The sequence below is a fragment of the Choristoneura fumiferana genome, chromosome 7, assembly GCF_025370935.1.
Source record: "Choristoneura fumiferana chromosome 7, NRCan_CFum_1, whole genome shotgun sequence".
NCBI lineage: Eukaryota > Metazoa > Arthropoda > Insecta > Lepidoptera > Tortricidae > Choristoneura > Choristoneura fumiferana.
This window is the reverse complement of record NC_133478.1, coordinates 10,883,166-10,908,957: the sequence shown is the minus strand read 5'-3', so window position 1 is coordinate 10,908,957 and position 25,792 is coordinate 10,883,166. Positions and strand designations below refer to the sequence as shown.

Genomic DNA, 25,792 nt, shown 5'->3' with positions numbered 1-25,792 from the left:
GATAACATACCAACAACAGCGCCATCTAGCGGGTCCAATTTATTTAAATACGTTCTTTAATTTGAGGGGAGTTTACCGTATCGACGGGATAAGCATTAAATGTTTGACAGTTACGAAACCCATGAACATTTTATATGGGAAAATGTTTTTTTATTTTATTTATTTTTCGTCGTTCAATTTTCCAATGTTTTTAATACTCATTACCTACCTATTCCTGACGAAGACAAATCCAAAAACACAAAAATCGTAAAAATTGGTTCAGCCTTTCGAGTTATAAATTGTTTAACCAACACGACTTTGTTGTTATATATATATTTATAACTCGAAAATAATATATACAGATTACATTTGATGCATTTACGATTTAAATTCGGGTTTTGTTCCGCGTACCTACCTTGATTTAAGTAATGACCGCGATAGTAATAAGTCGTGTTGGAAGTCGGTACGGGCCGGAACAATTATAAAAACTAAGTAGATCTGTGGTAATCTATACGAACAAATAATAAGTGACTCGTAGTGGTAGGTAATCTAATCTTATACTACGCTGATAAAGTATTTTGGTTATAAAAGTTGCAATTACTTACGGATGGTATTATTGTATGTCCCACGTGAATACCACCAATATCAATGAGGTTATCGGGCCTGGTAAGGCCGCCAAACACAGACTGGTGGCGTGTTTACAAACACCAAACTAGCGTTCGCTGAGATGCTCTCCAAACTTGGCAGATCATCACCCAAATACTTATACAAGTAAACGTGATCGGTTACTTGCGAACCAACGTAGTAAACCCAACTGCTGATATAATACAAATGTAACTTTTCAATCTATCAAAGTACCAAGGGTCCTTTCCATACGGAAGTCCTGCTAAAGCACTGAAGCGGAATTGTAATTGATTCCTAGTCTGTTGTACTGCCATGGTTGGATAGGTTGTGGATTGAAAGCAATGTAAGGCGCACTCAGATTGGCAGCCAACGCAAGGCCACAGTCACTGTTATACGACTCCACTAAAATGACATCGAATTTAGGTCGTGTCCTTTCATGTGCAGTACTTGATTGTTGTTCATTAATTTCTTGCAGTCATCGTTGCCAGCTTTAGTCGACACTAGCGTCTCAAACGGCACTCGCGATACTTCATTCTCAATCACGGATTCAAAGGATAATCCTTTGTACACTTGTTCGTCACTTAACAGAACGTCTTTGTACGAGGCTGGGGGATTCGGTAGCTGGAAATGGCTGATCAGAGTCACTTCATGGTCACGAATGGCTAACTCGCGAATAAACCACGGTACGTCAGATAGTTATTTCGATCCAACGACGGGAATATTCCGAGGATTCTGTAGCAATCCGTAACAAACAACGTAGCAACGAAATAGATGAGAACGTATTTCTCATTTTTGCGGTGAACGCGTTCGTTTTGCTGCACTGTGAAATGGTTACTAGGGCGTAGATTGAAGCCGGCTTACGTAGTTATCTAATAATAGGTAGATGGTATGAGGTAATCGCGCTGACGCTGTTCATTTCGTAAGAAACGGAAATATTCGGTGACGATGCTAATGGTTTGATCATGACCTCGATTGCGGGAGGGACGACTCGTGCTGCGGGGCCGACGGCGCGAGAAATACTGCGCATTACCGCGCATACTTACTACGTATACTGTGCTACTTACTGCGCTATGCTTACTGCGTATTACTGTGATTTAGAAAACTAATGTGCGTATGCGTCAGACTATGTGGCTATGGCTATGCTTGCAAAGACATTAGCAGGGTTGGAAACTAATTGCGCAGTTTAGGTACGTTCGGCCGGCGCACCTTTTCAACAGGCGCACGGCAGTGGCAGCGGGTGGCCGCTAGGCTCGCTCGCACGCTGGACGCGTCGCGCGTGATTTGTGTAGGTACCTAGTTACTTATTCTATTTTGCAAACAATGACTTCGAAACGACATAATCTGTATATTGTAATGTATAGTTTACGGATGTATTAATAAAAAAAGAAGGTACAGAATCGGAATTATAATCTTCAGAATCAGAAGATATATACAGGAAGGCAACGAGCAATTATTAAGAGAATTACCAAGATTAACAGAAGTATTAGATTTGAAAAGGTAAGAGAATATCAAGTGCCATTAAGCTTCTTATCTTAAACACAACAGTGCAAGCACTGCTACTTCAGCAGGATTCGCAAGATAGCAATCCGCTTGCACAAATTCCTAGTAAAAGTAAAGTCAGTAAACCATCATATAGTAAATACGCTAAGTAGTGTAGTAGTGCGTAAGACTGTTAGGTATTATAAGCATTTTAGGGCGTCTAAATGAATATAGTTTCGCGAAATAGGAACAAATAATTAGGCAAGTACTCGTACCTAACCAGGTAATTAATAGATTTTCGTATTGTTCACAATCAAAGTCGATTCCTTTTTGGTTGAATACCGTTTAATTCAGCTAAAAATAACACTTTGGACCCATTTTTAAAACAAATAACAATTGCCCAGTAACTAAGTTTGCTCAAAATGTTTATAAGTAAGTAGTAGGTATACACAATCATTCTGTTACAACAGCGTGCAACGGCAAGCGGCGGCCGGTCGTTCTTTTTACTTCTCTAATTTAATTTCCTAAATCCCTGCCTAGTAATAGTTTCGCATGTTTGTAGTTATGTAGGTAGTGATAAAGTTCTTTCATTGGTTGGTCAGAAATAATATTAAGACATGGTTTCGCCAATATGGAAATCTGTAGTAGGCAAAAGTAGTAGGTAGATGAGTAGGTTATCATTGTCGTGCTTTGTTGTCATGTACAAAGGTTAAAGTATATTTACTTATTTATTAAAGATAGTTTATTGAACTCATATTAATACCCACTGTTATCTTAATTATTAGTGTAACATGATAAGTTTAAATTTCGTGTGCAAGTCGTAAGAGTACGGAACGATTTATACCTAAACTTGACTTTTGTTCGAGAGAGTCCCTTCTGTACGCTGGTACTGTTAGTTATTCTGTGACATTAGTAGTTATAGGCACTTTATATTTTTTGTAAACAAATCGTTAAACTTTTGAAGAGTGAACTGTAGGTATACAAAACAATACGATATTTACCTAATTTTGTTTTCTAGCCACGCGGTAGCGTGTCAAGCCAAGTTCATGCTAATAAAACTGGCGAGCAGCACCGTGTGTAATTTTACCCGTACCATTTGGAGCCACTTTTGACCCCCTCATAACTAAAAAACTATTTCACATAAACATGACAATTTTGACTCATTTAATGAGACTTGTGAGATACATATAATTGTTTTTCTCTATAAGTTATTTTGTAAATCTTTTGAGAAAAAATAAATATCTTAAACCATATGTGCTCCAAATTTCATAAACACACCTCAAATACTTATTTAGATATTAACATCCAAAAATCGACATTATTATCACTGACCTACAGTCTATCAGTACCTAAATTCTAATCCAGTTCCAGATGACCTAGAAAGTTGACAAATGACATCAAGATAGGTAGTTGGGTGGATACAAAGAAATAAATCAGAAACTAGTAAATTTTTATCATTTTATATAATTTTAAATTAAATTATTTCTGTACAAAAAGTATTGATATCCCATCAAAACATAAATGTGAAATGAGAGCCAAGGTCAATATAATGATATATGCCTTAATTGTTGACTTTAACGACAAAAAAGTGAGATCTAAATGGGTGCCATGTGCCAAAGTGCCAATTTCAATGGTCAGTCCTGAAATTTATTTAAAACAATATAAAATATTTCATAACAACTTAAAATAACATTTTCACCTCAGCAGCTCAAACAGGCAGGTTTTGCTATGAGAAATCAGTGAGCAAAATCGCATTTTGCTCACTACGTGAGACAAAGTAACTTTTTAATTATTTTTTTTAAATGCTGAGTACAGTGTTGGGTCTACTCACTGAATTCCAAATATTTAAACTTTACTTTGATCTGTAATTTCACTTAAACTCGAAAAAAGCAAGAGATAGGATCAAATTTGTCGATTACAAACTTAAATTAAATTTTTGGTATTAAAAATATATCGAAATATTTCCAAAATGTAAATTTTCTCGATCTTTTAATAAAGTATGCAACCTCGTTGCACGAAAGCCGTTTCTCGTTTTTTTTTTTTTAAAAAAAATCCGTATACTGCCTCTACAGTATAATTATTATTTGATAAATTGAATGATTTTTTAACAAATCTATTTATGTTTATGTAATAGAAATCTTAATATAAATCATATTTAAAGGTTTAATTGTTCAACCTTTTCAATTACCCCGAGATAAGGCTTTTTGCAGTATTAAAAAATAAGTGTGACATTAGTACAAGAAGGTTAAGATTGCATGTTATGAGTATGCGATTTGTATTGTAGCTACTGGACTCTTTTTATGGTTTTAAATGTAATTATTATATTTGATAATAATCGGATTCTATTTTAAAAAAATGTGTTTGTTTTGTAAAATTTAAATTATGTTCTCGCTGCTGAGGTGAAAAATTGTATGTGTCACACGAGACCAAAGTTTTTTTGCATCTCGTGTATTTCAATCCCTTGCTGATCTCAGGGTTCTAACCTAGAATCACTCGCTGACGCTCGTGATTCAATTATAGAATCCTTCGCTTACTCGGGATTCAAAATCAACACTCGCAACAAAAAACAACTTTGCTCTCTTGTTGCACAAATAACTATTCTTCTATTTCTTCTTTATAACTCAGGATAATATTATTGAAGCCTAAGGTCGGACTTGGCTAGTTTTCATATAAGTATATATATATTTAGCCTTTGCAAGTTTTAAAACTAAGTTCTAGAAACTAGCCAACGAACGTATTATATCTCTTCCATGGCTGTTTTAGTAGGTACTTAATAATAATTCGTATATGAGAACTAGCCAAGACAGACCTAAGGCTTCAATTTATCCTAAGTTATAAGACGAAATTATGCGCGTGTTGCAGCTGCCGCGGAGTCGCGTTGCTCCGAAGACGAAGGGCTACGGATTAGCCCGAAACATGTCGTGCTAAACTCGATTTAAGACGTGAGTTATCCGAGTAAATATATTTAATATGAGTGAGTCTCACGGTAGGTTTCATGTTCAAAATATCGTGAAATGGCGCCATCTTAGGGACATCCGCCATATCGTTCAAAACTCAACGTTTAACGATTTGTCTAGTAACGTTTAGGCAAATCATGAAATTCCTAGGCTTATCACGAAACGCCGCCATTTCATGATTAGGCCAGTTTAGGAAGATCATGAAATTCCTAGTCATATCATGAAACGCCGCCATATCGGTTCTGGCACTTCGCGGGCCAATGCCGTGGCACGCTCGCTTCGCTCGCTCGGCTCGTGCGCTATGGTTACAATTAATACTAACCACTCCTCGCTTCGCTCGTCATACCTAAATTTTTATTATTTTCGGCATATCACGATGTGCCCGGTATAGAGCTAGGAATATCGACGAATGCGTTGCTCTAATCGATCTGCCGTATTGTTTCTCAGGCACATCGTGATATGCCTGGCCAACTTTTAGGCATATCATTAAATACAAATACAAATCATTTATTGCGAACTTTTGAATCCATAGTGTTAATATTTACAATTATAAAAATTATTATATAAAAAAATAAAAAATAAAATATTTAAATAGCGCCATTTCACGATATGCCTAGGAATTTCGTGATCTGGCGAATTTTACGATCGGTCGCCAACATATACAAATACAGGTAAGTACCATGAGAATCAGATGTACAAAAGCGACCTTATCCCGTATAGAGATAATTTTTTTATATGTAACGGTATTCATTAATGACAGATATACTATGTAAATGTTTAACTGATAAAGATATCTGCAAAGAGCAAAGCTTGGACTAGGACACAGTGCATTGCTTTGTTACCTTTTGAAATGAACCTTGTTTGTGAATCGTAACAAATCTATTCATCATCATCCCAGTCTATATACGTCCCACTGCAGGCACAGGCCTCCCCTCAGAATGAGAGGGCTTGGGCATTAGTTCCCACGCGGCCCAGTGCGGATTGGGAACTTCACACACACCATTGAATTGCTTCGCAGGTTTGTGCAGGTTTCCTCACGATGTTTTCCTTCACCGTAAAAGCTCGTGGTAAATTTGAAATGTAATTCTGCACATGAATTTCGAAAAACTCAGAGGTGCGAGCCGGGGTTTTGAACCACGATCCTCTGCTTGAGAGGCCAAAGGTCAAACCACTCGGCCACCACGGCTTCCACAACAAACTATTAATGGTAATTATTTGATCATAATTTAGCCGACGATTTATACCAAAATTATTTACAGATGAATGATGAATGATGATGACTTGTAATAGTTCAGGTATATTGTTAGGCATAAGATCTATTGTTATTACAAGCATCAGACCGGAAACGACGCGGGCGGCGGAGCAAAACGATCACGTCAGATCAATGCCCGCTGCTTGAACATTATCATCCTGATTAAAATTCATATGTAAGTAATTAAAACTGATTAGTGAATCAGTGGTTAAAGGAATAGACGAAATCATTGAATGAGTCCCTCGGGATATGCGATTTTCTAGGATGACAATTATTTTATGCCCGCGGAACCGGGACGTAAACTAGCTCCATCCCTTCATTTCATTGGTTCAGTCAGACATTACAGTTAATGTGCAACTTTTTCAGTTTTGTTTTTTCAGTGTTGTTATGCAACTTTCTCAGTTTAATATTAGCAGGATAAAAAAAATTACAATACTTTGTGGGTTCAAAATTGATAGGTACGAAACTGAATCGTCTTGTGAAGCGGAAAAAGCCACTTTTAAATACACATAAATAGAATAAGAAAGATTTGAAATAAAAGTATAAATAGAGAAAGACGTAGGTACTAGCGTGTGACATCACCATACCAGTAGCGACATAGTTACCTATTGCACAGAGAAAGTGTTTTAGAAACAGACAAAAATATTATAGACTTTTCAAAAAACATTTTAAATAAAATTTTCAACGAAAGCATTTTTTATTCTTTGCTTACATTGGCTGTATAGTTATCTATAATTTTTATAAGTAATAATTTATGGCAAACTCAGGAGGTATTAAATACCTACGAGTATAAACTCTAGGTACCAACCAAATGAATCGTGACCCACTGTGAAATATTTTCCTAGAAAAAGTCATAGTAGATACATCGCATTGCCTGATAAGAGAATTTATTATGACACTTACTGTGAGAACGTTGTACGGTGGGCCAGGAATCAAAAATGGTTTGACAGTTACAGTTGAGAAAACTGAATCGCCTAACAGGGTGATATTGCACATATTTTATGGATTGTCAACATGATATTTTCAGTGAAAGGCTGTATATACCGCTGGCAGGTGGTAAAACTGACCACCTGGCACGCTACATTGACTTTTATTATGTATAATAGTATTTTTATATTGTATGATTCTAGAATTTGATTTTAAAAGACGATTGACAGCGGTAGGTACACGGGACTACGAGTACACTGGCGCGGATCCAGCCCTCAAAAAAGGTTGTGGGCACAGCCACACAAAAATCGGCCAAGTGTGAGTCGGAGTACGAACTTGCTTATGAGCAATCGTGCATGACTCAGGAACGAATTTTGAATTTGATTATATCATTTTTACCCGACTGTTTTCTTAAGACATTAGCCTATCGATTTTAAAGACCTTGAAATTGTGTCATCACAAGTCTATTAGGGTTGTGGGTATGCCCATCGTGCCCACAACGGTGGACCCGCCCTTGGGTATACATGCCGGAGCAGAGATTGCTCCCGACAGCCTGAGCGGCTGGACCTATCTCTGTAAAAGTATTAGTTTTAACAGGAATAAAGCAACGTACAGAACAATTATAATTTTTATTTAACTGAGTCTAAGGTCACGCGCGTAGACCCCTATACCTAGCTCTTACATAGCTACAGTCCCCACAGTACCTACGCGATTTAGTTTCATCGACCGCATCAAGCAATAACCCTCCTTGGGGCAGTCGGGTGAAAATAAAAACAAACAATAGAATTTTTCGTTTCGCTTTATTAAGTGCTATGATGAATATAGAAATGCACTTTCTCGCCATCAAACCTCATTTATGACGCGAACTGGCTACAGTTGGCGATAGCATCGTTCCATCACTATTCGAAAGTGTGAATGCATCCGAGAAATGATATAGATTGTACGGAAAATAAAATAAAAGGAGGCGGTGAGTGTAATATTTCGCCCGTCGCAACCGCGACGAGACACTGTCGTGTGGCTTCACCTTTATAGGGCTACCAAAACTAAAATTTACCTGAATTTTATATGTTTGAGTTTAGTTTAAAAAAATGTATGGTGTTGGTGATAGTCGGGGTTGTGTGACATTGTGTTGGTTTGTGTGGAAATAGAGGAGGGTTTCTGTATGAAAACACATATTATCAAATCAAATACCTTTTATTATCATATTCTCAAGTAATTAGATTTTACAGATTTACCTAGGGTAGCCCTTTAGACTAAAAAACATTTACCCTATGTGTGGCTGTGTGCGTGCTTGCGTGCGTGCGTGCGTGTGCGTGTGTATGTGTGCCATAGTACTAGAAGTTACTCTGTCGCGTCATATGATCTCTCGAAGCCTTTTTTAAATGATATTTTTACAATGATGGTGCGGCCCGTGCCAAGTTGGCGAAGGAAGGTGGACTTACCCAAGTTCGCCGCCGACCTTCTGACTGGCCACGGGTTTGCGATGATGGTTTTGAAGGCAGTGCACGTCGTTGTCTGTATTATTACTCAATCCTAATAGATTATTGAGGATAACTTCCTTATTATGATTGTCAAGCGGAATGATTTGTTTATATGACAGACAGACGACAAGATGACAATGAAAGAATACCGCATGGCATCAGAGGTTTCCGGCCAGCGTTGCCTAGGCTTGTCCACCTCCTTGCACACGGCAATACGGCGCAACCATTCTCCCGGCCTTGAGAACCTGTGGTTTTCAACAATCAAGGACCTTACATTTTGCCAGAAGAATGATATATATGTGATGACAGTAACTAATATGAATATCTCACATATGTAACTAAGATGCGATACTAAATAAAAGTAATATACTAACGCCAGAAGAAAACCAAAGCGAACACATAACTTGTAACATAACTTGGCAAACTTATTGGGCCAATTGAATGCGATAAAATGAAGTATTCACTGTGTCGGCAAAGGACACAGTTTTATAACAGGGCGTCTAAATATGCCCCCATTTTGGGTGCGGACCGACGCAACCCTAATGATACCGTCTTTACCCGGGAAAACCTCCTGTATCACCCCCAAGGGCCAGCGAAGCGGAGGTAAATCATCCTGGTGCACGAGTACCACAGTACCAACAGCCACAGGCATTGCTGGCGTGTTCCATTTCTGCTTAACTTGCAGCGTGTGTAGGTAATCCAGATGCCATCGTTTCCAATACGACTGTACTAACTGATCTAGCAGTTGTTTTCGGTCACGCAAATTACTTCTGTCCGTATCTATAGGGTACGCAGGTAAATGTTTCTTCAGAAAACGTAGAACATATACGATAATTCGCAATAACTTATGCCAGGACGAAACTCTTAACGTAAGCTCGTACAGCGGTGATGTCACTTCAGATGAAGTTGCAGCGAAAGTCACAGTTCCTTTAAGTTCCGACATGTCTTCTCCTTTTGATGGGGTGAAAGGTTTAACGGGCCATTCTTCAATTGGACACAATGCCCACGAAGGGCCTCGCCACCACAGCGGATGGTCTATTATTTGCGACGGTAGTAAACCTCGAGATACACAATCGCTAGGGTTCTCACCACCATTGATGTGAAAAAAGCGATCAGGTGAGATATTCTCGTGGATCTTGTTAACCCTATTTGCAACAAATTGTTGCCAGCGGTGCGGTGAGGAATGAATCCACGATAACGCGATCGTTGAGTCTGAAAACGCAAAGACGTTATCGATTTTATAGCGATCATTGTAAGAATTATGAACGTGTTTCAATAACTCAGAAAGCAGAAGAGCCGCACATAACTCAAGTCGAGCTAATGATATGGTTTTAAGCGGAGCAACTCTTGATTTAGCTGCTACAATGTTGATATCCACATCCCCATTTAATTGCGTTACATGTAGATATATGACGCAGCCATAAGCCTTTTCACTGGCATCACCGAATGCCAATAAATTAACTTTGCAACCTTTTGTAACACTCAAATGGCGGGGTATTCTTAATCTTTCTAAAAGAGGCAATTCGTCCTTAATTTGGGTGAATTGATTCACAATTGATTCGGAAGGTTCATCATCCCATCCTACTTTAGCAAGCCATAACTCCTGAATCAATAACTTTGCACAGAGTATCACTGGTGCTACTAAACCTAGAATGTCAAACAAACGAGCGACCGTAGAAAGTATAGCACGCTTTGAACATCCTTTGTCGGGTGCAGAAGTCGAAAATGTAAATATGTCAGCAACTGGAAGCCATTTTAGACCAAGCACCTTTAAATTATCGCTGTCACTAAATTCAATAGCCGCTCGATAAGATTCAGGAACGTTGGCCAACATCTTTGCGGAATTACTAGCCCATTTTACCAATTTAAATCCTCCCGCATTGAACATTTTTATCAGTTCCTTGGAAAGCCGTATTCCTTCCTCTAACGTGGCAACTGATGTGGTCAAATCGTCCATATAAAGCTCCCGAGCAGCAATATTAGCCGCTTGAGGAAAGCGTTCGCGTTCGTCGTCTGCTAATTGGCGCACAGTACGCATAGCCAAATATGGGCTTGAGCGAAGGCCGAATGCGACCGAATTGAAGTGAAAAACGCGAATAGGTTCTTCTTCACTGAATCTGAATAAGATCTTCTGAAACTTTCTATGATTTTCAATCACCAGAATGCGTAAATACATTTGTTGAATGTCTGCAGATATTGCAATCTCAAATAAACGAAAGTTTAGCAGGAGTGTAAAAAGATCTGCCTGAAGGTTCGGACCAATATGCAAGCAGTCATTAAGCGACACATCTGTGTCAGTTTTGGCGCTAGCGTCCAATACTACGCGCGTTTTAGTTGTCGTCTTATCAAGGCGAATGACAGCATGATGCGGTATGAAGTAACCATCATGTATGGCTGGATCAGTCAATTCTGACAAATAACCTTTTACTATGTAATCATTGATGACGTCATTGTAAGCGTTGCGCAAATCTGGATTTAATCTAAATTTTATTTTCTAAAGACATAAGTCTGCGCTTAGCAACTGTAAAAGAATTACCCAATATTGCTGGATCTCTTTTAAATGGCAGTGCCACCAAATATCTGCCGTCAGAATCCCGACAAGTGGAAGTTCGATACAACTCTTCACACTGGAAATCTTCAGGGCTGTTAAGCTCTTTCTGCGGCAACTCCTCGAGCTCCCAAAACTGTTTTAAATTGTTATTTAACTCATCATTAGTAATAGGACCGAAGGACCAGGCTGTGTCTTGCATGGCAGAAACAGTAGGCAGTCTGCCCATGATGACGTAGCCAAGCGTAGTTTCGAGAGCAGGAGGTGCGGGAATTGCGGATATGGTATCTTCAGAAGCAGGAGACACGCGGCCACCAAGTAGCAGGTGCGGGAACAGCTGTGCCCCTAATATGACTTCTATGTTTCCTGGAATGTACCAACTGTCATCAGCTAATAGTAACCCAGTTAAGTGTCTCATTTTTGAGGTGTCTATTAAAGTCATGGGTAACTTTTCAGTAATGGTATCCACAACAAGTAACTGCAGATCATAAGTATCATCCGAAAAGCGCGATTTGATCTTAAGTGAGACATAACCTCGAACATTTGTGGCTAATGAGCCCACAGTTCTAATAGTTGAATGCATCAGCATGTTAATATTTAATTTGAGCTTCTTACAGCATGCGGTTGTAATCAAATGATTTTGAGATGCGCTATCCAGTATACATCTTATAATTAAGGGGTAGCCCTCATTCGTTATGGCATGAACCTTTGCAGTTGATAAAACAACTTCACTCCCTTGCGTAGCTGACTGCGTCTGGCAGGTATATGTGACAGAATCACCAGCGAAGGCTGGGCCTGCCGGCGGGCGCGGCTGGGCTAGAGGCGGTTGCTGTGGCAGCAGTTGCGGCAATTGCAGGTGTCCGCACGTTGGCTGCACGCAGGGCGGTTGCATGGAAGACTGTTGCACGCAGGGCGACTGAGTTACAGGTGACTGCACGCAGGGCAGTACGGCAGCGGATGGCTGCAACGAAGACGACTGCGCTGACAGCAAAGGCTCTCCTATATTAACAGCAGTTAAAGAATCGTTATTTTTGACCGAGTCAAAATGTATCAATGAGTGATGCTTTTGGTTGCATAACTTGCACCGCGATGATGAATTACAGCGAGAATTAGTGTGCTTGTAACTTAAGCAATTTGTACAATATTTATTATTTTTTACGTAGTCGTACCTCACCTTAACTGGCATGGCTTTAAATTGCGGACATTCATACATGTTAAAATGATTAGTACCGTTGCATACTAAACACTTGGAGTTCAAACTTAACTCACTGTTAGTTACGGCAAATGCGTGTGAAGTCGAATTTTGAAAATGGATCCGTGATTTATTATGAAAATTATTCGATTGTGACGTACTAGCAGCGCTACTATAGGCAGCCGAACGCGATGTGACCGTGGTAGTACGTTCTAATACTTTAACCTGATGCCTTATATACTCCACTAAGTCGGAACAACGTGGCATATCGTTGTCTCGAACATGAAGTTCAAATGCCTGAACCAATTGCGGATCTAACCGTTTCTGCGCAAAATGCATAAAAATAAAATCCGCCAAGTCAGCTATATCGAGCTGCTTCAAAGCACTAATGGATGCCGAAAAACGTTCGATGAATTCGTTCAGTTGAACAGCCGTATTGGAAACTTGCTTCAGATTCAAAATTTTATTTAGATACATTGTACCCAAAGCCCTCTTGTCCTGGTACTTAGTAACAAGAGCCTTCCATATTTGCGGATAATTTCAGCGTTAGGTACAATACCCGCAAACACTGCAAGTGCTGTGCCGCTTAGCTTACCCACGAGGTAATGTATCCGTTGAGCGTCACTCAGCTGCGGGTTGTCCTGAATGTTAATTTTAAAAGACTCATAAAATAGGCTCCAACTTTCGGGTTGCCCGTTAAAGCTTGGTATCTCTATGGGTGGCAACTTAATGCGTAAGTCAGCACTCTTAGGGTCTGTAGCCTTTGCCTCCACATTAGACGCATTGCACTGCGCCAGTGCGTTGGATCGCACGTATGTGACGTAAGAGAAAATTGTTTCAAATGCCGACCATGTGGAAAAATTTGGCTCGAATTTTGGATTTATTTCCATTTCTAAGGCGTTTGCTTCATCACAAATGTCGTTGAATAGAGCATATAATTTTTCCAGGTTACAAGTTTTAGCTAAAAACTCCTGAATACTTTTCTTCTCTGAAAAAATAACTCTTTTTGAGATTTCATAAAAACTATTCATCTGGGCAAATATTGCTTCTTTTTTAGCAATAGCTATATTTAATTTCTTTGCCGCGTCCATATTTGAAATTTGATCGAATGCCGAAAAACAATTAAAAATGTCGAAATGTCAAAAAAAAATTCGATCAAATTTCTGATGATTATATTACAAGTAAATACACTTTATAACTATGAAACAATGAATAAAACGAAGCGGGATGAGAGCAGTAACTTTGCTATATTTACGCAAAAAAAAAACGATGCCGCGATAAACTATGACGTGCACTATTTTTTATGACTGACTGTACTAAATGGTTATGTACATAATTATGAACGATAGCGCAATGTAAGGTCTCTGGTTGTACACCGGTTCGAATAGGACCAAATGGTGCGGCCCGTGCCAAGTTGGCGAAGGAAGGTGGACTTACCCAAGTTCGCCGCCGACCTTCTGACTGGCCACGGGTTTGCGATGATGGTTTTGAAGGCAGTGCACGTCGTTGTCTGTATTATCACTCAATCCTAATAGATTATTGAGGATAACTTCCTTATTATGATTGTCAAGCGGAATGATTTGTTTACATGACAGACAGACGACAAGATGACAATGAAAGAATACCGCATGGCATCAGAGGTTTCCGGCCAGCGTTGCCTAGGCTTGTCCACCTCCTTGCACACGGCAATACGGCGCAACCAAATGATGATAGTTTTTTTATATATAATTACCTACGTGTTTATTCACTTTATTGTAAAGTTGACTGGACATCCTGGAAAATTGCGTGCTAGCCAATTTGGTTTTAGTTTCGGCCATTTTTCTCTTTCCTCCTTCTATTATATATCTTAAAGTCATATCATATTATGTGACATACCGATGTAGCTATCTTGCGAGAGTGGAGAAGTGTTACTCACCTAATGTTACAAACGTACACCTAATGTTACATATGTACATGTACTGCAAAGTTATCATCATTTATCCGCTCAGTGTCTGGGTATGAAACTTGAGGATTATGAGGATGTGTCTTCATTTACACGACGATACCTACATAAAAGCAATAATTTAATTCTTAGGATCAATAGTAAATGTTTAGAAAAAAATTGCGAGCTATTATTTATGTTGTTGATTTATAAATTCCAAAACAATGATTTTATTATAAGTAAAGATACATCGTGTGCTAAGTAAAGAACCAAAAACATGCTTCCAACTGATTTCTATCCTTTTTTCTCTCGTTATGAAAGGCATAACGGTTGTCTTTTTCTTCGACGTTACACTATGATGGCAACCATGGTCATTATTGTTAATGGTTGTAACAAATGGTTCTTCTAAATAAAAAAAACCGGGCAAGAGCGTGTCGGATCTTCCAAGTTTAGGTGTATTTTATACCTTAGGCTGCTATTTACCTACTCATAAACTACTAATAATTCTCAAGCAAACTTAGCCGTTATAAATTTCCTTGAAAGTTTGATATATTTACTACCATCCTATTTTTTTCAAATTTTTCCACCCACCGGTTTAGAGGGGGGGGGGACGCTTGATTTTAATGAAAATTTGCACTTTAAAGTTGAATATTTCGCAAACAAATCACTGAATCGAAAAATCAGCAACCCTCTAATGGTTTTAAAAGACCTATATCTAACGATACCCCACACTATAGGGTTGGATGAGAAAAAAAAATCACCCCCACTTTACGGAATTTTTAATTGTACTATTTTGTCGGCATAGTTGACTTATATATCCGTGCAAAATTACAGCTTTCTAGCATTTATAGTCCCTGAGCAAAGCCGCGGACGGACAGACAGACATGGCGAAACTATAAGGGTTCCGTTTTTGCCATTTTGGCTACGGAGCCCTAAAAACAGTACCTACCTAATACTTACAACTTACAACGTGTGGTTTCCGTGAGCTTTGTTTCCCTAAGTTCAAGCGTGGAACTGTCGTAAAACTACTCTCCTTTGAAAGTGCTAGCCCTAATAATTTGATAGGCGCTGCCAGACTGTTGGATTACCCGGAATTATGGTTGTTGTTTACTTGTTTGTTTGTTAGCCTTTTGCTCTTTCTAGTGTGTCTAAGTTGATTAACATTAAGCTAGGCATGCCTAGCGAGAAAGGGGTCCATAGCGGCTCGCATAGGTACTTATTGAAAGTCCGAATGTAGGTAAGTACCTAATGATTGTCAGAATGATCGTTTGTCATAACCCTTTTTTCTCTGAATCCAATAATTTTTCAGAATTGTTATAAAACAAGCCTAACCTAACTTATGGTTTTCTATAGGATGACTATTTAAAATTTTCAGAAATATTTAAGGTTTCAGTGGGAAAAAAATTGTGACACACGATGATTCGGACAAAAATTACGGTATGACTAGAGAAGGGTACCTGCGAACTTTGGCGCTCCCAGCGAGAAAGATGTGTTAGACAAAATTTCTCTCCCAATCACATTTTTTTCTAGTTGTTGATGTTTAAAGTAATATCTAGTTTTCTTTTTATGCTTTATTATGGAAGGAGAAATTCCCAAATAAACATTTTAATAGAGCTTTTAGAATCTTCGTAAGACCACGCTAATAAAATCAGAACTAGAAAATGTTATTGTGTATGTTTTTAGGGTTCTGTAAACCATTTGGCAGCAATGGTAGATACCATGTTGGTGTAAAGATTTACAGAATCACTTTGTTGTCTGTCTGCCTGTCTGTTTGTTCATCAGTTCGTCTGTAAATATCCTTTTCCTGGAAACGCGTGAAGGATACCTTGAAGGAAAGCTTAAATTAATGTTAAATACTCCAGAGTATTGCTTGGAGCTGTGAAAAAATTACATTTCTGAGTCAAGGCAACCAAAAGAAATAGGTATTCATTAAAAATGTGTTTCTAAGTAAATTGCCTGGTAATTAAAACCTATTTGGTACTTTCAGTTGTATTAGAAACTTGAAATTTGGTATGATAGCTCTTAAAGCACAATCAATAAGAAAAGTCTGAAAATCTATGTAAAATGGCCACACTTTACATAATTATTGCTTTGGAGAGGGGCTCTGTTAACAATGGACACTGGATATTCATTTAACCAATTAACTTCGTTATAAACTGAGTTGGGAACATAAATACCTTTGTAGCTTTTTAGTTATATGTATGTGCACCTCGCTCTTTTAGCCCGCAGGATATTTCTATTCAGTTTAACATTAGTAGGTCTGTGGCAAAAAACCGTTAATGCTCGAAATGGGTAAAGAAAACATTTTCGCAAGCAAACTTCAAAATATTTTATTACAAAAAAATAAACGACACATCCAATAATGAAATGTAAACATTTATATCGAGATGAAAAAATCTTAACAGAGGCTAAATAAGATCTCAGAGAGGCCCGGCGCGGCGGTCTATTATATTCGTATTTGTAAGGGGCATTAGTACCAAACCCCCGGCCCTCTACAACATAAAAATGTAATTACAAGGAACTTCGCGAGGCACTTAAATATAGATTTACCCTTTGAAGAGCGATTTGATGGGGTAGGAGAGGTGTGAGATCCATCATATCTCGATTGTGCGTCTCTCTCCATTATTCCCTTCTCAGGTTTGATAACTTCATTCATTTTTCAAGCCGACAGCTGACGGGTGCATTTTGTTATCGCTTTGCTGGGAGGGTTGTCTTACAACTTAGTTTAATTGTGATGATATCCACTGTATGAATTCAGTGACTCTGACGTATGCTGACGGGAAAGCGGCCTCGCACGCGTCTGCTCCGAAAGATGTAATACCAATCTGAAAATAAGTAGGTATACCATGTTTTACAAATAGGTAATCGGACTATGTCTTAACCACTCCACAACTCACCCTGATGATGACCAAATTTTTGAGTATGAAAACTGATGTAGTAACGAACCTAGATCGTTGAACCAATCGCCAATTTTTGAAATTTGGCCGTATAATGCTATTCTGGTTTAATAATGACAATATTTACTACGAGTTTGTATAACGCGGCTAATTTATGAACAGTAGCAACACCCAATACTCAACTGTCCTGTTCGTGTTGATACTTATTGTACAATAATACCAGGTGTGGCCTGTAATACGAGTAAAAATTAAAACATAGATCGTCCTCGTCAAACTGAACAACATTATCAAAAATACAAACTGAAAAATCGAACCCAGGTCCTCAGCATTCCGTGCCGAGTACTATACCGCTACACCACCACTGGACAGGAGTACAGACACGAATTTCTCCTATGCACCACATATTCCAGCTTGTTTGTTTCTTATTTAGTCGCACTTAAGCAGTGACACTAGCGACATCTATGCGGTAGCCCTCATAACCGATAACCGTAAAAGTAACAAAATTTGGAGTTGAAATAAAAAATACAAAAGACTCCAAAAACCAATCTGAACAATATTAGCTCAGCGACTTTAAAAAATAATGGAGTCTTTGAATTTTCCTTTTTTCATTCAAATTAAATACTTGTGCTTTGAACAAATATAAAATACTTACCAAAATCGTTCCAGAAGTCATATCAACCACCAGCGGCCCTCCAGAATCGCCCCCACAGGTGCCGCGGCCCCCATCACCGCTGGTACAGAGGTGTTGGGCCAGAATGAAACTCCCATAAATTGACATGCATTGGGCATTGCTGATCACAGGAACTGTCACTGAGCTGACGGTTTGGAACAGGCTGATGCTGTCCTCTGAAAAAATGACCAGATAAAAAAAAATGACGAAGAAAATGAATCGTGTACCAGGGTACACGAGACACCATAGGTGATTTAAGAGTACTACATCTGTCAAAGAAATCACTGTGGAATTGGTTGTGAAAAGGAACCACCCTGACAGGCCATTCCGTTTTCTATGTTTAGGGTGAGAATCTGAATAATAGTCACTGAGAGTAGTCATAAAACTTCCAATTGACATAGGAAAGACACAATATCTTTTATCCTAATGAACAAATTCGTAATCGAATCGCACGCGCGCAATGTTATCGTTTGTTGCTCAGTAAACCAGCAGGGCTACTACGAAATATATGTACAGTTAGTGCTGTGGATATGTACAGTAAGTAAGTACCTATGAGAAATAAATAAATAAAAAAAAACTCGAAGTTCGTGTCGTTCGGTCCCTCTGACTCTTGTACTATTTATACGAGAGCAAGAGGGACGGTACGATACGAACTTCGATTTTCGAACTTCGGAGTAGGCCCTCTGTTTCATATTGTTATTCTAAAGATAGTTGCAATTCAGGTGTAGCCGGTAGTAGAATTATAATACATGTAGGTATGAATATCTATCTAGTCTCAACAAACTTGACGCGAAGTTATTGATCTTCAAATGTTTTAGTCACGTTTTAAAATGAACAAAATCTTTTTACTTAAACCACACGTACTGCGTTTGTGTTAACCGCGAATATATGTTAGGTACATATATCCTCCTATCTCAATATGCCAAAAGTTTATAGGAAATCATTCTATTGTATCAAATAAAGACTACCTAGTAATGAACTGCAACAAAAAATATATGACCAAAATAAAATATCGAATGATATCTTGGTGGTTTCATCCACATACTTTGTTCATACAAGTTCTTTAATTAAAATTTGTTGCGAGCTTTGTACGAAAAACGCTACGGGAAATTGGGAAAATTTTAAGTTTGTTACTTGTTAATTGGTCCAGATGTTGAATGAGAATTCCAATAAAAGTAATTACTAACCATCGCTTGTCATGCCGTAGCCTGAGGCTCGCGCCTGGAATCCGTTGAAATCCATATTTACTTCGTCGCCCGAAGGAAGAGATGCCGGTTGAATAAGCGCTGTGAAATTTTAAAGATATACCGGTAAATGTAAAGATACTAGGTAGTTCTATAGGCATTTCAATTTCTATATCAGCTTCTTGTAGCTTATACTGAAGAAATAAGTTAGGTAAAATGCAAGGATTTTATAAAACGATATGGTGTGTATCCGGTACCTACTATTACAATTCATTAAAATTTCTTGCTTACGGCATCTATAAAAATAAAAATAAATGAATCTAATTTCTTCAATATATGCGACAGGACACTGCTAGCGGTTGAAACGCTCTTAGAACTACCCTATTTTTTTAGTTGAAAATAATATTGAGGGTACATTTATTGGTAAATTTAATTCAGTCTTGGCATACCCTCAATCAAATGTAGCAAAATCATTATATAAATTAATTAGGTTAGGACTTAAAAGAAGAAGTGAATAAGTTGTAATTAGTTTAAGTAAGCCCCAATAAGGGTGGCATGATTACTGTTGATCAAACCCTTTTATCATAATAAAGAAAAAAAAAACTACCCTAATGCGATGTTCAGAAATATTGCTAGACTAGTCTGTGCTCGTGACTTCGCTCGCGTGAGCCATTAGGTTAACAGTTGAATTGAAAGTCTAAGACTATACAAAATTCCCATGGGAATATTATTTACACCTTTGCAGTGTGTCATGTCTTTAGCGATGAGATTTCGGGATTAAATTTCGATCCCGTAGGAATATCGAATCATCTTTAAAATGAGAGCGACGGGGATTTTCACCTTTCTAAGTTTTTTTATAACGCTGCTACTGTAATTTCGAATCGAGACGCCATAAGTCTAGCATGATAAGAATTAACAATACTATGGAATACTCCTCCTATTCATAATTTCTGCATGTAATTTTATGTTTTGAAATATATCTACCTACAGCAAGTTCATAAAGCATGATCATCATCTTATTATGATCATCTCGTACTCCAGGTGTTCTTCAATACTTCTCTTATCGCATTTGGAATTTAAGTGTCATAAGTGAATTTCCGCTTGAAAACGTTTTGAACTAAAATATATTTTGTAGCCATTTGTGAATATGCAGGTTTTGACTGTAAAATTTCGTTTCATGTCAAGTGTCTGACTCAGATTGTATCATTTAATTGGAGTAAAAATGTGGGTTAGTATGATATCCGAGGACATTTTGTCTAAAACAACGCTTTATCCAAACTCGATCCTAATTTAAACATAAACTTACAAGAAAACGTGACACTGGGAACACGTATGATTGCAATATCATTTTCTGCTGTACTGGGATTGTATGCAGAGTGGGTAACAATATCAGTAGTTTCGATTCTAGTGCCTCCAGAGAAGAGAAGAGTTGAGCCCAGAACGACTGTCATAGACTGGCCACTGATAACTCCATCGGAATAGCAATGAGCAGCTGTCAAGACTCTAGTTTCCGAGATGAGGGAACCACCGCAGACTGATTGGAATACATAGAGGATGGTGATGACCAGACCAGCCTGGAAAATAAAAGTTACATATCAAAGAGAATCTATGAATAAAAACCGGCCAAGAGCGTGTCGGACACGTATATTTTATACGGAATCTTCCAAGTTTAGGTATAGGTAATAATTCTCAAGCAAACTTAACCGTTATAGTTTTCCTTGTTAGATTGATATACTTACTACCATCTTGTTTTTTTTCAAATTTTTCCACCCACCGGTTTTAGAGGTAGGGGGGGGGACGCTCGATTTTAATGAAAATTTGCACTTTAAAGTTGAATATTTCGCGAACACATCACTGAATCGAAAAATCGTCCTAGCAAACCCTAATGGTTTTAAAAGACCTATCCAACGATACCCCACACATAGGGTTGGATGAGAAAAAAAAAACACCCCCATTTTACGTCTACCCTAAAAAAATTGTTTTTGAAATTTTTATTGTACCATTTTGTCGGCATAGTTTACATATATATTAGTGCAAAATTACAGCTTTCTAGCATTGATATTCCCTGAGCAAAGCCGCGGACGGACGGACAGACAGACAGATAGACAGACAGACAGACATGGCGAAACTATAAGGGTTCCGTTTTTGCCATTTTGGCTCCGGAACCCTAAAAATTATGCTCCTTAACTTCTTTATTTCAATTTGGGATAGATAATATGTGTACAAACTAAAATTAGCAGTCGTGAAAAAATGATTAAAAAAGTATTTCATGATGACATGAGTCATAAAACAAACAATTGGATTTTTCACTATTTTAATGAATTAAAACATATAATGATGACTGACATGTTTATTACTGCAAGCAAAAACGTAATTGATGTTAAAAACAAGACCTTTTAAAGTCTCTTGTTTTGTCATTCAATTGTAGACTGTAGATACAATTTCATGATCAAAGTGTACCTGATAAGGAACGGCACCAATTTCAGTAGGTGACCCTCCGGTAATCCGTTGCTTATTTGCTGCAATTTCATCCTCATACTTTCTTATCTTCTCAGCTAAGCCTATGCCAGTTCTTCGATGGTAGTCATATACGCCGTTGTAGATATATGATGCTGAAAATTCTTGACGTATCACAGAGGCAGTGGTCACTACTATACATATTATAATGAACACCGGAATCGACTTCATGTTCAGCTAGTAATACGGCAATTGGTAGGTTGAGAATGAGAACACAATTCTCTGATGATTTTGAGTACACTGATAAAATGCTGCGCTTATCTTTGTGCTAGATACTACTGATAAAAGATTCAATTGATACGCAAGAGTTCAAAATATCTTCGATTTTTCTATGTGATTGAATTCAACAGTCGACTTTATTTCAGATTAAAATGCTTATGATTCACACAAAATAATCGAAAGTTTCATTTGAAAGGGCCAAATCCAGAACAAATGAAAAATAAACGTAATTGAATTAAACGAATTTTCTAACTATCTATTTCAGAAAGGAAACAAATACAGAAAACATTGTTTTAAATTAAAGATCCAGAAATTTTATTTTTATCATTTCAATGCTGTTTGATTATATAGAAAGAATCCATGACAAGAATGCTGTAACTCTGGAGTATCCAGAAGGCAATCCAATGTGACAGCCATCTTGAGCGACGAACGAACTGACCCCTATCTGAAAAAAAAGGGGTTGAAAAAGTTAAATGGTTGAAAGTAAACGCAGAAACTTCCCTATTTGCAGCTGCTGTTAGTTATTTAAGAGCTTGGATATCTGTAAGAGACAGTTAATATGTTTTGCATATTATTTGTGTACACTATAACGTACCAAGATCCTTCTCCAGTTATTGGTAACCACCAGTGGGCCACCGGTATCCCCGCCACAAGCTCCACGGCCGCCAGCACCATTAGTGCACAAATGATGGTTCTGGATGAAGTTCCCATAAATAGCAGAACACTCATTGTTTCTCATCACTGGCACAGTCACGGAAGTCAAACCCTGTAGGAGACCGATGGAATCTCCTGAAAAACAAAATTTTGTCTACTCTTGTGGCACCCTGAGTGTTACTTAGTTGCGTACAAAAAAAGATCGCGGCGCGAGTGATTGGAACGGAGGAGTTGTTACAGTTTATTGTTATTTAATTCATTGATTTACGATGTTATCTCCAGCAGTAGTTCTAATAACGTAAATTTTCCTTATTAGTATTAAAAAATAAGTACTCATCAAACCTAATAATAAATAATAATAAACCTAAATAATGCTTACCATGTCTTGTGACGCCATAACCTGATACAGTAGCTTGGAATCCAACGAAGTCCATATTAATTTCGCTGCCGGAAGGCAAGGCCACGGGTTGAATAAAAACTGAAATTTTTAAACTTGTACGTAATTTTTTTTTATGTGTAATTATATTAAATTGGTAAAAGATATCAAAATCACTAAAGTTGTTGTCGAGATAAATCGTCCAATAAATGTTAAAGTTTTGGATACATAGGTAGACCAGGTACTCACTAGAGAACGTTATTCTCGGCGTACGAATAACAGCTAAATCATTGGCCGCAATATTAGGATTATATCCAGGGTTTAGTACAAAGTCCATGGTTTCAAATCGGGTGCCACCGGAAAAGAGCAAGCTAGAGCCTAAGACAACAGTCATGGCTTGTGCGGTGCTGGCACCGTCGGTGTAGCAGTGAGCTGCGGTGAGGACCCTAGTGTCAGAGATAACAGTACCGCCACATACTGATTGGAAGATGATCCTGAAGGTAATGATGAGCCCGGCCTGGAAGTTTAATTTAAATTTACTAAAAAAATATATATTTATTTATGTGCTAAATTTTATCCAAACTTTTTGAGCAGTTTCTATGATGAGACTCCATTTTGACTGCTCGTGCATTGCCAGCCTAACAAGAAACGGTACATTTTTCTTTTACAGCCACCCGTGTTGTAAAAAAATACCATGTACCTTTACGCAAAATTTCGACTAGTAAAAACCTATTACTTCATCGTAACCAAAATTTATAAATAGCAGGACTGTCAAATAGACTGTCTAAAGAAATAAGTCAACGCCAATGGTAATATCTTACCTGATATGGTATCGCAGCAATAGCGGTAGATCCACCTCCAGCAACCCTCTCTGGATTCTCCACAAGCTTACTTTCAGCCTCCTTTATTTTCAGAGCCAATGGCATCCCAACTTTGCGATGGTAATCGTAAACTCCATTTTCAAAAGAAGATTCTTTTTTTGCACTTGATAGCGCTAAAAAGTGCAAGAATAATGCTGTTGCGAACTTCATTTCTCTAAACTTCGTTTGACTAAGCTAAATATTGTAAGAAACAGATATTTTTATACGTGCAGTGATTACGATAACATAGTTATTAATCGCAGATTAACGTTACTCTTGGGAATTATTTAACAGGTTATCATTAACAATGATAATCCTTCTCTGGGTGAGGGAGGGGCAGATAAAGATTAGGCAATTTTTTGGTCTCCGGGCATGGATAGGTACAATTATCTTTGGAAACAAGTGTTCAATAAATCAGTAGTACCTATATATTAATTATTTTTTAGATAATAAGTAGGTAATTCAAATAGATTTTTTTAACTACAATAAAAAAAAATCAATTTGAATTACCTACTTATTATCTAAAAAATACCAAAAAGCGAGAGAGAGAGACAGAGAAGCATTTGTACGAGACTAAGTACATTTAGTTTCGAAGTCGAATGCACTGATCTGAATTTAGATATAAGTATATACATGTATAAGATAAGATAGGGATAAGTTCGCCTTTGTACATCTTTTTCTCTTGTTAACTGCAGTTTTCATATGTTTTATGTACAATAAAGAGTTATGCAATATACAATACATATAATGGGACGTTGAAAATCTTTTATTGGCAATTAAGAATATTAAAATAGATAATAAGCATTAAATTATTAACAAAACTATCCTAAACTTACAATACTTAGTACATAAAATAAAAATAACACTTAAAACAAATTACTTAAAGAGCGTTTCCTTTTTGAATAGTCAAGCTAATTCTTTCTCCAAGGAAGCTGCCAGTTTAGTATATAATATAATTATAATGGTTGGCGCCTATTTGTATGTTAATAGCAATAATTTTCATGTAAAGTGATTTTCTATCTTTTTGTCAACAGAATGAGTACCTAGTTCTATAATTGGACCAAAAAGGTTAATTATTATCTTTTTACGAAGTTTGTATGTCAACCTTAATTAACAACATACAACACACATTAATTAACAATATAGTACCTATACATAGGTCATAAATAAGGCGTTAAACTAAAAATAATAACTTATTTAAAAATATTATTTTAAATAGTTATTTGTTATGCAAGGCTGGAAAGTAACTGTTTGGCACGAGTGCTTATATTGAAACCCGAGCAAGCGAAGGATTCTAGGATTGAATCACGAGCGAAGCGAGTGGTTCAAAAGAAGAATCCTGAGCGCAGTCGAGGGTTTCAAAGGCACGAGATGCTAAACAACTTTACAGCCGAGCGGAACACACAATTTTTCACCTCACGACAGCAAGAAAAAGTAGGTAGTTTCAGGTTATTTTAGCTAGCTTATCGTCGCTGCGCCTGACAAGTTCCATATGTGATATTAGGAAGGTTTTGGGAAACAACAAAAAACGTTTTATTGAATAAACAAACTGAAACACTGCAAAATTATTAATGCAAAATTTTAGACCCTTATTCCAGATATATTAAAAATATAAACTTTGCCTCAAATATTCGTTATTCAAGGAGCTAGAATTTTTTTTAACCAAAAAGTGCACATAACTGATTTAGAACCGTCCAAAATAATGATGTATGTGAATTATTGCACATGAAGGATTTGGGAATGCGCTTATTCTACTACCCGAATTGTATACAACAAATCAACACTATTGTACTACCTAACTAAAGATGATTCTAACGTAATTTTGTGGCCAGATACGAGGTTGTGAAAGTAAGCGGTCGATACGTATTTTCAAGGGGGCAGCCGTTCACGATAACGTTCGAATTTCAAAAACTTTTTCCAGCCAAGAGGATAAAAAGCGACTTTCCACGCAGATGAAATTTCCACGCGGGTAAAAAATACATATGTAGATAATTATATGTAACAAAGAGATAGAATTCATGCTCTTGTAATCTCGGGTAGTCATTTGTGATAGGT

The 25,792-nt window shown here is 37.5% G+C and overlaps 3 protein-coding genes across 3 annotated transcripts; all 3 read right to left on the bottom strand.

The window, feature by feature from the left end:
• Positions 1-3,556: 3,556 nt before the first annotated feature.
• LOC141429692 (uncharacterized) lies at positions 3,557-12,971 on the bottom strand. Its single transcript, XM_074090135.1, has 2 exons — positions 8,661-12,971; positions 3,557-3,722 (listed from the first exon to the last, which is right to left on the bottom strand). The coding sequence occupies exon 1, from the start codon at positions 12,914-12,916 to the stop codon at positions 11,180-11,182; it is 1,737 nt and encodes a 578-aa protein (XP_073946236.1). The 5' UTR covers positions 12,917-12,971; the 3' UTR covers positions 3,557-3,722; positions 8,661-11,179.
• A 3,703-nt stretch (positions 12,972-16,674) lies between these two features.
• Positions 16,675-21,961, bottom strand: LOC141429694 (brachyurin-like). The gene is made up of 5 exons (XM_074090137.1): positions 21,572-21,961; positions 20,418-20,685; positions 19,115-19,213; positions 17,910-18,103; positions 16,675-17,185 (listed from the first exon to the last, which is right to left on the bottom strand). Exons 1-5 carry the CDS (start codon positions 21,797-21,799, stop codon positions 17,081-17,083), a joined length of 894 nt encoding a protein of 297 aa, XP_073946238.1. The 5' UTR covers positions 21,800-21,961; the 3' UTR covers positions 16,675-17,080.
• Positions 21,962-22,135: 174 nt separating this feature from the next.
• On the bottom strand, positions 22,136-24,028 carry LOC141429423 (brachyurin-like). The gene is made up of 5 exons (XM_074089725.1): positions 23,699-24,028; positions 23,127-23,394; positions 22,881-22,979; positions 22,443-22,636; positions 22,136-22,292 (listed from the first exon to the last, which is right to left on the bottom strand). The coding sequence occupies exons 1-5, from the start codon at positions 23,906-23,908 to the stop codon at positions 22,191-22,193; spliced, it is 873 nt and encodes a 290-aa protein (XP_073945826.1). The 5' UTR covers positions 23,909-24,028; the 3' UTR covers positions 22,136-22,190.
• Positions 24,029-25,792: the final 1,764 nt, after the last annotated feature.

Bases quoted from the DNA above. Each gene is read 5' to 3' on its own strand.
- LOC141429692 (XM_074090135.1), bottom strand. From the start codon at position 12,916: ATGTATCTAAATAAAATTTTGAATCTGAAGCAAGTTTCCAATACGGCT.
- LOC141429694 (XM_074090137.1), bottom strand. From the start codon at position 21,799: ATGAAGTCGATTCCGGTGTTCATTATAATATGTATAGTAGTGACCACT. The intron at 20,686-21,571 runs GTACACTTTGAT...TTTATTTTCCAG, and splicing joins TTGGTGCCGTTCCTTATCAG to GCTGGTCTGGTCATCACCAT. The intron at 19,214-20,417 runs GTAAGTTTATGT...AAAATTTCACAG, and splicing joins TCCCAGTGTCACGTTTTCTT to CGCTTATTCAACCGGCATCT.
- LOC141429423 (XM_074089725.1), bottom strand. From the start codon at position 23,908: ATGAAGTTCGCAACAGCATTATTCTTGCACTTTTTAGCGCTATCAAGT. The intron at 23,395-23,698 runs GTAAGATATTAC...TTAAACTTCCAG, and splicing joins TTGCTGCGATACCATATCAG to GCCGGGCTCATCATTACCTT. The intron at 22,980-23,126 runs GTGAGTACCTGG...TAAAAATTTCAG, and splicing joins GCCGAGAATAACGTTCTCTA to TTTTTATTCAACCCGTGGCC.